Source organism: Zychaea mexicana, assembly GCF_025766255.1.
Source record: "Zychaea mexicana strain RSA 1403 chromosome Unknown BDB00scaffold_12, whole genome shotgun sequence".
Lineage (NCBI taxonomy): Eukaryota > Fungi > Mucoromycota > Mucoromycetes > Mucorales > Lichtheimiaceae > Zychaea > Zychaea mexicana.
Window position 1 is genome coordinate 292084 of NW_026516675.1, and position 9999 is coordinate 302082.

Here is a 9999-nt window from a genome sequence, read left to right on the forward strand (position 1 = left end):
AGTTGCAGTTCTGTGTGACATTACACGGGCGCGGGTGCTGAGGAGAAGATCGGCCGCTTTCGGGCGCGTTGTTTACAGTGATTTGTAATACAGTCCATTTATTCTTGTAGTCTCGAGTTTTTTTTTTTGGTTCGGCTTTTTGTTGTTCTTTTTCGTCAACATCGGGTTCGGTGCCATTTATTCTTCCATATACACTATCTATCCATGCGTGTATATAGCAGCAAATCGTAGGGTGCAGGGTAGTTAAAGGAAAATCACATACTAAAGAGTTATAGTAAAGCATCTCGTGAAATTATTGCTTCTCCACAACAAAGTTGAAGTTCGGAAAAAGAGTACGTTTCCGCACTGCAGCGCTTGTTATTTCATTTGATAACATATGGTACATTGATAAAATGACGAGAGATTAGGACATAATTGGAACAAATTAAGGGATGGAAAAGGGACGAAAGTAACAAAAAAAAAGAACAAGATGACAGTAGAATACAGGTGGTAAAATAAGATAGCGCAGAGAAGCAGCAAAAGATGATACGGATGAAATGGGCGATATAAAAAGATTGTGGAGCTTATAGGATTATATAGGAGAGACGTGGACAAAAGTACGTTATGTGGGTGGATAGTTTGATAGGCAGATGGTGCTTGCAAAAACATGTTCTAATTAGATCTTTGAAAGGACGGCTTTGGTCATCTTGAGCTTCAAAAAAATCAGAATGATAGCACCAAGCATAAATGTAACCCCAGTAAACATTTTGTAGCTGAAGTATGGTTCAGAGCTGACACGGGTTTCAATTGCACTAGCAATGGTTGGACCAAAAACCTATTGATGGTAAACATATTAGTTATTTCCGGAATAATACTAATCCCATACTCGAGTAATCACTTACTGGGATCATATTTGTGAGCAAAAGAACAGAAAGACCAGTAGGGAACCGGTCGATTCCAACAATGGTTGCAGTGATAGGCGACACTATAATAGATCAGTTCCAAAAATATTAGTATATCTAAATTTATAGTACTACAGACGTAGAAGAAGGAGCATTGTTTGCATTTTGTGTCTATGTGCAACTTACTCAGGGCAAAATAAGAGCTGCACACCAAACCAAAAACAACAGCGAACGCCATCAACACTCCAAAGTTATCGGCAAACACCCAGATCAAGAATGCAGCTAAACTGGCCACGATATGGCCAAGAATCAATGCATTGATTCGACCGATCGTATCGCTGATGTATCTATAGTGAATATGAAATATAGGCCTTAGTTTTTTCTCTCTTACGCAACTTACACAAAAGAAGAAATATTTATTTACCCAATGCCGATGCGACCAACACAAGTACAAGCAGCCATGACAGCAGTAAGACTGGTGCCGTCCGAGTTCGACAAGCCTAAATGTGTTGCGTACGCTATATAAGATGTTTAATAAAAATGTCAATGGTCAACATGCTGTAAATCGTCCGCCGTGAAAGACATATACGATACTGTTACTTACATGGCAAGAAAAAGAATGGTACAAAATAGCCCATAACAGAAATCATGGTGCTGATTACCCAGATGAGAAAGTTTGTATCCTTGAGAATTCCGAAATCAAAAATCTCACGAAGATTCTGTTGGGCAGCTGCAGGTTGCTCTTCACCATCTTCAGCAGTTTTGAGCTTTTTGTTACGTGGATATTTCTCTTTGATCAGCAAACAAGTAATTACATTTACTGCAAGACAGACAAATCCAAGAATGCGATACGTCCTATAAATTCAAATAGAAAAAAATTATAGGTTATTTTTTTTCCTTAGTTGTTTTAAATTATGTATATTCACATACAACGACTTGATAAAAAGCAACACACCATCCAGAATCAAGCTTCTTGTTCATTTCTGTTACAAGAAAGGGTAAAACTACGCCGCCAACACCGGCACCGCTCGATACCATGCTTAGACCCAAACCTCGCCGTTTATTAAACCATTGAGCTGGTACAGACATAGCGGCCTGATATACAACCAGTGGGTTAGTATATGCGAAAAGAAAAGGTTTTATAAGTGCAAAAGCAACAACTTACAACATAGAGAAGTGAGGCGCCAGCGCCAAACAAAACACCTTGCGTAAGATATAGATGCCAAATCTATGTTTGAAGCCAGTTTAGTTTTTCTATTACTCCTACTAATGTCTAGCAAGAATGATATGCACATTCAATCGACAAAGGTCAATAACCAACCTGTGTAGTAAAACCAGCCAATTCTAAGCCAAGTACACTGACCAACGAGCCTAGCACTAAAACGGGTCGAATGCCGTAACGGGAGGATAAAACTTGGAATACAGGACCCATGAGGTCGACGAATAACTCCATCAAAGTACCAGCGAAACTAAGCTGAAGCTGTGCATTGGGGACATTTCGAAAAACCTCTTCATAGTGATTTTGCATAACACCCCTTTAGATATGATTATATCCATTGTTAGAAAAAGAATTCATGCAAAATCAATGATATTCGAAGGAATAATAAAAAAGGGGGCATAGTAAACTTACCATCCAAGGGCAGGACCGAACGCAGTAAACTGTGCAAAGAAGGCACCCAAGAGGACAAACCAGCCATAGCCACCGTCAGGGCCATTGTCATAAGCATCGTTTTTGCCCCACTTTGGTTTTTCGTCAACTAGGAAGTGACATTATGCGTTATAGGTGTGAGTTTCAAAAAAATTTTTGTCGGAGAGAGCTACACATAGCAGTAAGAAAAAATTTCAGGCGGAAGCACTAACCGACGCTGATCTCAGCAGCAGTCGTAACAGAGGAGCCAAGTGAAGCAGCTGTAGGGGTAGAGGTGTATGAAGGTCGACGTGTGTCTGTTGTTGGTTGTTCATCCGGAGCAGCAGTAGCTGCTGTGCGAGCAGATATACTTTCAGTCGCTGTGGTGGACATCCAAGAAGAATAGAGAAGAGGAGATAGATCGAAAAGAAAATGAAGGACAGAAAAAAGAGAAGCAACGATGGGCCTTCAGTCGATCCTTTTAAATGTGGACAAGCAGTTCGGCACTCATTGGTTCGCTAAGCTCTTTCCCGTTATGGCTGTGATGAGCGCAAGCGCGCGGGGGCTTAAGCGACGAAGACGAGAGACGGAGAGCGGGACCACAAGGTAATCCGGGATTTATCGAATGCACCCGAAACACTATACTTATTTTATAACACTAGCGTGGAACAAAGAGATAGGGTAATGTAAACTTCTCTACATAGAAAGAGGCGAAGATCGGGCCAGGATTTGGAAAATTTCCTCTAGATCAAAAAACGACAAGTTCCTGTTCAACAAACATTTACTTGCTCTCTTCTTTTCGTACAAATAATTCGTACTTAATTGGCATGACCGCACTCGTTACATTCACAATTCGGAGAGTATATACGTGCTGCTTTGATATATGCTCTGCTTAATTCGATTCAAACAGTTGGAAAAACAAATCGGTCGCCGCCAAACTGTTGGGATTTCGGAGAGACTCCCGTGTAACGGTTTTTAACTCTGTCCCGACTAATTTTACCATCATCCGTGCGCCAGGGGCAACCCAAAAATTCTTTGGGAAAAATGAATTCACTGCGCTCTTTACAATGGCTTAAAACACACAAAGACTCGAAAAAGAAGGGACCACATTCCTTCATGCATCGCGTTCCTGTATATTTCTATTTTAAGCGAATGGCGCTGGCTGATCCAAAGTTTCGTGTATCAGTCCCACTGTCTCAACCCTTTCCCGTGCTAAACCTTAAACAGTCGTTTTCTCGGTAGTTCCTTTACGCGATCTGAACACAATCTTGGATTGGGACCCAAAAGTGGGTGCCCCGTGTAACCATAAACCACGCACAATAGCTCAGGGTATATTTTTTTATACATGCTACATATTCAATGCTTCTTAGCTAGTGTATTGATATAGTTGTTGTTAGTTCACATCATACAATGACGTTTACTAGGTGATCTTCTGCTTGTTTATATAATATTGATTGTAGCTAAATCTGGTTGATCTTGCAATAATAATTTTGATGTACATATCAGACTTGGCCACCACAAGGATCATGGTTATCCTATGCCCCGACATTCGCCACCATAAAATCTGTTTTTTCTGTCTGTTCATTCTTGTTGCGGGGTTGTTACTGCTATGTTAACCCCACATTCATTCGTGGCTTAAATTATCCGGTCACCATACAAATAACAAAAGTGCAATTTGTTTTATGTGTTACCAAAGACAATTCTTCATTTCCAGATCTCCACGAAGTTACATATATTTAAAAAGCAGAGAAGCAAATAAAAAGTAATGTAGTAAATGATATTATTTTTTCATCAAAACTTTCCTTCCAAAATTAGTTTTGCTTGTTTGATCATGTACTTTGTAACCAACGCACAATCATATATCCACATGGATTGAAGGGACAAGCTGGAGGAGACGAGGTCTGCTATGCTTTGATCCGTGATACTTTTCAACCGCACCAATTCCACATGACGCAAATGCTCCAACTTGCATAATCCTTGGATCGCCGTATCCGGAACAGCCTCCATATTATACAGCAGCAAAATTTGCAGCGCGCAGTCGGGTTTCAGCTTTTGCACGAATAGCTCAATGCCGTCCGCACTAACTTGATTGCATGCATCGAGTCGTATCCTTTCCAATGTCGGTATATCCGCCAGGCACGCCAGCGCTTCATCTGTAATGTTGGAATAGTCGTCCGTTTCAAACACACGCAAGGGCGAATGGTGTTGCAAAGCAACATGTCGTTCGAGCAGCTGGACCAAGCCTACTTCATTAATCTCGCTCACTGAATACGTCGCAATCCGTCGTAACTGAGTCAAACCTGCCAATGCTCCAAAAATCTCGTTGCCGATATATTCACAATGCTCGAACGTCACATCCTCGAGCTCCGGGCATTGGCGAACGAGTGTTGCAATGACATGCTGCATCATGGGTCGTACCTCGCATTGGAGCTTTTGCAATCGCGGAAGCGTAAATGTTGTCAATGGATTCCATAGCTGTACGGGTCCAACATCATCATCCATATAGAGCACCAGCTCTTCCAATGTATCGTTGCTCTTCATCAAGAGCGGGGCCAAGTTGACTGCGGCAACGGCCTCCACACGGCTAACATGAAGGCTCCGTAACCCTTTGGGTATCATGGACATGTTCGAATCATGCGAATCGATATGTGTGATATCATCCATGATGCGGTATAAATTAAAGGCCAGCGATCGCAATCCGGCCGTCGAGTATTGGTCGATCAGTCGGATGGCGGATGGTTCGCTTCGGTATACATATAAATTCTGGACTGCTGGACAGCATCGTAAAAGTGGCTCTAGTTGTGCCGCCCGAATAATACTGGTCGTTTCGAGCTCTAGTGAAACGATCCGTGTTGCGGCCGGTAATTTGGAGGGTCGGCTGATTTGGAGACCCATCCCTTTGTATTTGAAGGTCAAAAGATTGGTACAGATTGATAAGACAGCGTCCAATGTTACTGGATCGTTTCGAATGGAAATGAGTGCCAGGTTTTTGAGCGTTCCATTAATGTGCTCTAAGCCCTGGAGTAGATTATTCGCGCTTGTGATTCTGATACCTTGTTTTTTCACGATTAAACATTGCCGAGCTCATAACTATCCCTCTTCCTCTTTTACGGTACAATACAAAAAACAAAAGTATATAACTTACGACGTAGAGCAAGCGACTGTAATCTTGTGAAGCGGCCCAATTCCAACGTTTTCAAAAACTGGGATGGAACATATTCATCGAATCCTCTCAGTGACAATTCGCGTACTTGGTCACTGACATACGAGAGGTTGTTGTAAACTCTGGCGTCGTCATCGTCACTATTGTCGATGATCATCTTACGCCACACAGCTGAGCATTGCCGTATCCGGGCACGCCACGACTGCGACACGTTCACGCATAGCACGCACATGTGCATTGGTAGATAATACATGATTTTTGGAAGAATATCGAAAGGAAGTTCCGTGATAAAGTCGATTTTATAGTTTTGTTGATCCAGAGACAGTTGTCGTTGTATGGACAGTCGAGCATAACCCGGATCCGTTTCAGGCACCGTTCGTATGCCCTTGTTGTAAATATCAATTGCTAATCCTTGCTTGCCTTGCATTGCGTACAATTCGCCAATTCGTAGATACCCCTTGGACGAACTCGGCGCAAGTTGGACCATTTCAAACGCATCGCGCAAGCCTTGGTCATAATTGGCACTCTGTCCAAGTGCTGCCGCGCGAATGTCGAGTGTTGCGACCGTCTTTTGTGTTAATTCGTCTAGTGCAATTGAACACTGCGCAAGGGCATCCTCGTAAGAAGCGTTGACGAGTGATTGTTGGCTGTTGCAGAAAAGTTCTTCCCACTGATTAGGAACGTCATGCCGCATTGCCAGACGTTTGTAAAAGTAGTTACTGAAGAATGGAAAAAAGGAAGGTGTTGCGAAGAAATATAAAAAATGGCGCGTGAATCTAACCTTATATGGACTTTACCATGCTATTTCGAGGGTCTAGTATTCAGTAAATGCTTAAATCTACTGTTGAATATGTCATGCAGCTTGTAAATTGAAGGGACCAACCCAGAAGTCAAAAAAGTGAAAGTTTTAAATCGATAGGAACAAAACTTTTATTAGTGAGCAGGCTCAATATTACGTATTTAAATTACATACAGTGCATAGCGGGAAGGTAAGAAAGGAAGTGAGGATTATAAAGTACGGGTACGATACATATCGGTGGAGTATTAAAAGGATGGTATAGGGTCTACTGTTTTGATGACATTCCAGTGGTTGCTACAGCACCCTTTTCTATGTCGCTTGGCGGCTGCTGCACTTGTCGAGTAGCCCAATCAGGACCGCTGCGCAGGGTCAGCAAAAGAACGATGAGAGGTGTCTGAATCTCAAAAAAGTAGACCGAGAATGACAGAACGGGAAGTGGTTTCTGGATAAGCGGTTCATATGCTAACAAAGCATCTTGCGCCCGATACGAGAAAAGGATAGTGATAGAATCGAGCGTGCCCTGAACAGGTTGTAATAACGTGACGATTCCGTAAGCCAAGAGGACTGCGGACAAATGTTGTTTTTGCTCGTGATGACGCCAATGCACTAGCAATGCATATGCCCACGCACCAGCGTAAGCAACCGTAATGCATTGTTGGAAGCACTGCATGTAGTAAAAGTCGACCTGGTAACGCAGATAATAGGATCCAACGGCAGAAACGGCAATTCCAATGACTGTTGCTTTAAATTGACGAAGATGTGCCTTGATCCATAATATTCCTTCTCTGCTTAGCAACAAATTGACAGCAGCTGCCAACCACACAAGGTTTGCTTGGAGTATTGTCAGCAATTGCAATGCGAGTGGCAGAGACTGGCTATGATGGAATGGGTGTCGTTTGTTGAACAGGATGTTTCGGCCGTCGTATCCTTGAAAAATTATCATGCCGTCAAGGGCAAACGTCGATGCAATTGCAGCAAGGAGGATAGGGAAGAAGTATTTGTGGTTCAATTGCAGTTTTCCTGCGATTATTAAAGTGACAATTGCCCTGATCGCCAGGGATAATGTATGGTAGTGGAGAGACATGAGTACTGCAAAGAAGAAAAAGGGAGTGTATGCAAAAAGACGAAGATGGGCATAAAGAAGAAGAAACAGAAAGACTAGACGACCTCCTCAATCCCTGATTTAAACTTTTGGCTGGTGTAACCATTTAAACGCTCAGCATTGTGACCCCTGCGCGGCCTGCGATAGGTGCGAGACAGACATAACTTCTTGAGTTTATGTTTAAGAACCCCCTTGTAGTCCCTTCGATTATGGTTCCAAATGTACATATACTGAGCTTTCCTTATTAGGTCAATGAATGTTTATTACAGACCCTGTTACTGCTGTACAAAGTAGAAAGAAAGGATAAGCATTGGAGAACCCTTCATAGATCGCAACAGCCAACTTTTGTTCTCTACCGATTCATTCAGGTCCAGTAAATGGGTTGAGGCGCCGCTTCATTCTCTGCTCCATTTGCCACACACTTCACACATGTATTCGATTAAGCACTCTGCCCCAGAAAAGCTTTGCCATTTAGGGCAGTGTACCTTCGTTGAGTACGGTGCCATCTCCGTTTTTAAATGCCATAGGAGCATAATCTAACTGTGAGCTTTGGGTAGCGCTATACTAGAACAACCGAGAAACAACAAACACGAAGACTTTAACATCAAAGATTTATTGTAACTAGACTACAAAGAATCGATATTTCTCACGTTTCAGATTAATCAGGCTTAACAACGTCGAAGACAAAGGCATTGTTGATGGACATGGCGAACAAAAATAAAGCTGACAGTGAGAGCAGAGCGAGAGAGGAACAACTTTTTCATGATATGGCAGTTCGGTGCAATTAACTAACACGATTCTATTAGCACTCTATTCATATAATTGTAATAATACAGTAGTACCATTTACACAGCGTTTTTATCACTCTTACTTAAAAGGCTCGCATTCTCTTTTCAATTTGCACCGTCTCTTTGGCTTGTTTCTTAAAGATAATTTTGATACGGTTGATCCTCATACATAGTTAGGGTGTCTGTATAAAACTTTGACAATAAAATGTAGGCTTTTGGGGTTTCTTTATAGATACAATTTAAAGCGACATTAAAAGAACGTTACTGAAGTGCTGAAGAAGGAGGATCAGACCCTACACATGTTTGAGATTTTTCCGCGTCATTACACGCGGTGCAGAGTGCAAAGTATACGTCGATTGTAATTGTTGACAAATGTTAGACTTATCAGGTCAATACTGCTGTTATGGTGGTACCATTGTCCTTCTTTGAGAGGGAGGCTGTCTAAAAAACGTTAAGAGAGCTGGTGTGGTATATAAAGGGTAACATGTTTTGTTTTATTACATACATATTTCTGAAAATGAAGCAGCAAATTAACAAGGCAGCGCCACAGGCCAGAGGAGGTAGCGACCGGCAGCGTATCTTGTATGTAGTGACATCCAACTTATGAATGGTCATCGTTAAAGCATACTGCACGAGAGCCGTTAGCTTTTGGTTGCGACAAAAAAAGCCTCAGATCCGTCGTTGGCTGATCAAGTTCAACCTCCTAAAACAGTTGAAAGTAAAAAGAGTGAGCATGTGGGTGGGTTCCTCACACATTAAAATATATACTCAGACATTGAAGCTGCCATGATACCCACCTTGCTGACTCGCCACTGTCGTCAGTTTCCTCTTGGTCCTCAAATAAATGATGCCATGTGGAACAAGCAAATATTATATTGTCATGTGTAAAGAACAGTCTTATATGGAGGGCATGGCACACGTCGAAACGGTTTTGTTCGATTTCCTTGGGAGGTTCATTGAATGGTAATGTCTTCATTATGTCAAGCATGAGCCGGAATCAGTATTGGTTTCAGCCATAGCGCTGGGACATACCATCCCTGTTAATGCAATACCTGCTCGCAAAACAGTTCCCCTCCGTAATGGTCAAAAGTGGTCGTTTTGAAGGCTGATAGTGCGTTAAGAAGAGGACCAAAAGACATGGAGCTGCAATTGCTCATGTCTGTAAGCCACTGTCTGCTGTAGAAACGAAAATAGAGCTTGATTGGAGAAAATATATTAATTTCAAGTTATTCTTTTACCTGGTGTAATGGGGTCTGTGGAGAGCAGCATTGTCCCAACCACCGGCTTCATCTCGCCTCTGCTCTTCCGACAGATCTTTCAGAGGCCGTTTATAGTTTATAATGCTTTATCGATTACAGTATGCGCCATATTGTTGAGGTTCATCCAAGCGTTATCTTGGTCAGACTGTAAAGTAGGTTAGAATGGATGTTTTTATTCTGGAAGACTGAATGGACCGGCGCCGATAGGGCATGTGGTCGCTTCCTTGCGGTACAGGATGTGATGTGAGAAATATATGTAATAGGGGGGGGTGCAATAACGTAAAAACCTCTGTGGGAAAAGTTTATGCTAGTGAAGGGAGAATGGTATGTTGTGTGGTGGACGGGGACCGCTTCCAAGCAAGTATTTTCTTTGCGGCGGC

The 9999-nt window shown here is 42.3% G+C and overlaps 3 protein-coding genes across 3 annotated transcripts; all 3 read right to left on the reverse strand.

The window, feature by feature from the left end:
• Positions 1-302: 302 nt before the first annotated feature.
• Positions 303-2596, reverse strand: BDB00DRAFT_889666 (major facilitator superfamily domain-containing protein; the record flags this gene model as incomplete). The annotated part of the gene is made up of 10 exons (XM_053128462.1): positions 303-814; positions 882-964; positions 1068-1228; positions 1306-1399; positions 1486-1623; positions 1660-1736; positions 1837-1976; positions 2047-2109; positions 2203-2416; positions 2508-2596. The coding sequence occupies 10 exons, from the start codon at positions 2594-2596 to the stop codon at positions 656-658; spliced, it is 1218 nt and encodes a 405-aa protein (XP_052983082.1). The 3' UTR covers positions 303-655.
• A 1288-nt stretch (positions 2597-3884) lies between these two features.
• BDB00DRAFT_807325 (uncharacterized protein) lies at positions 3885-6406 on the reverse strand. The gene is made up of 2 exons (XM_053122325.1): positions 5654-6406; positions 3885-5561 (listed from the first exon to the last, which is right to left on the reverse strand). Exons 1-2 carry the CDS (start codon positions 6363-6365, stop codon positions 4300-4302), a joined length of 1974 nt encoding a protein of 657 aa, XP_052983083.1. The 5' UTR covers positions 6366-6406; the 3' UTR covers positions 3885-4299.
• A 329-nt stretch (positions 6407-6735) lies between these two features.
• Positions 6736-7603, reverse strand: BDB00DRAFT_926392 (uncharacterized protein; the record flags this gene model as incomplete). The annotated part of the gene is made up of 1 exon (XM_053128841.1): positions 6736-7603. Exon 1 carries the CDS (start codon positions 7552-7554, stop codon positions 6736-6738), a length of 819 nt encoding a protein of 272 aa, XP_052983084.1. The 5' UTR covers positions 7555-7603.
• Positions 7604-9999: the final 2396 nt, after the last annotated feature.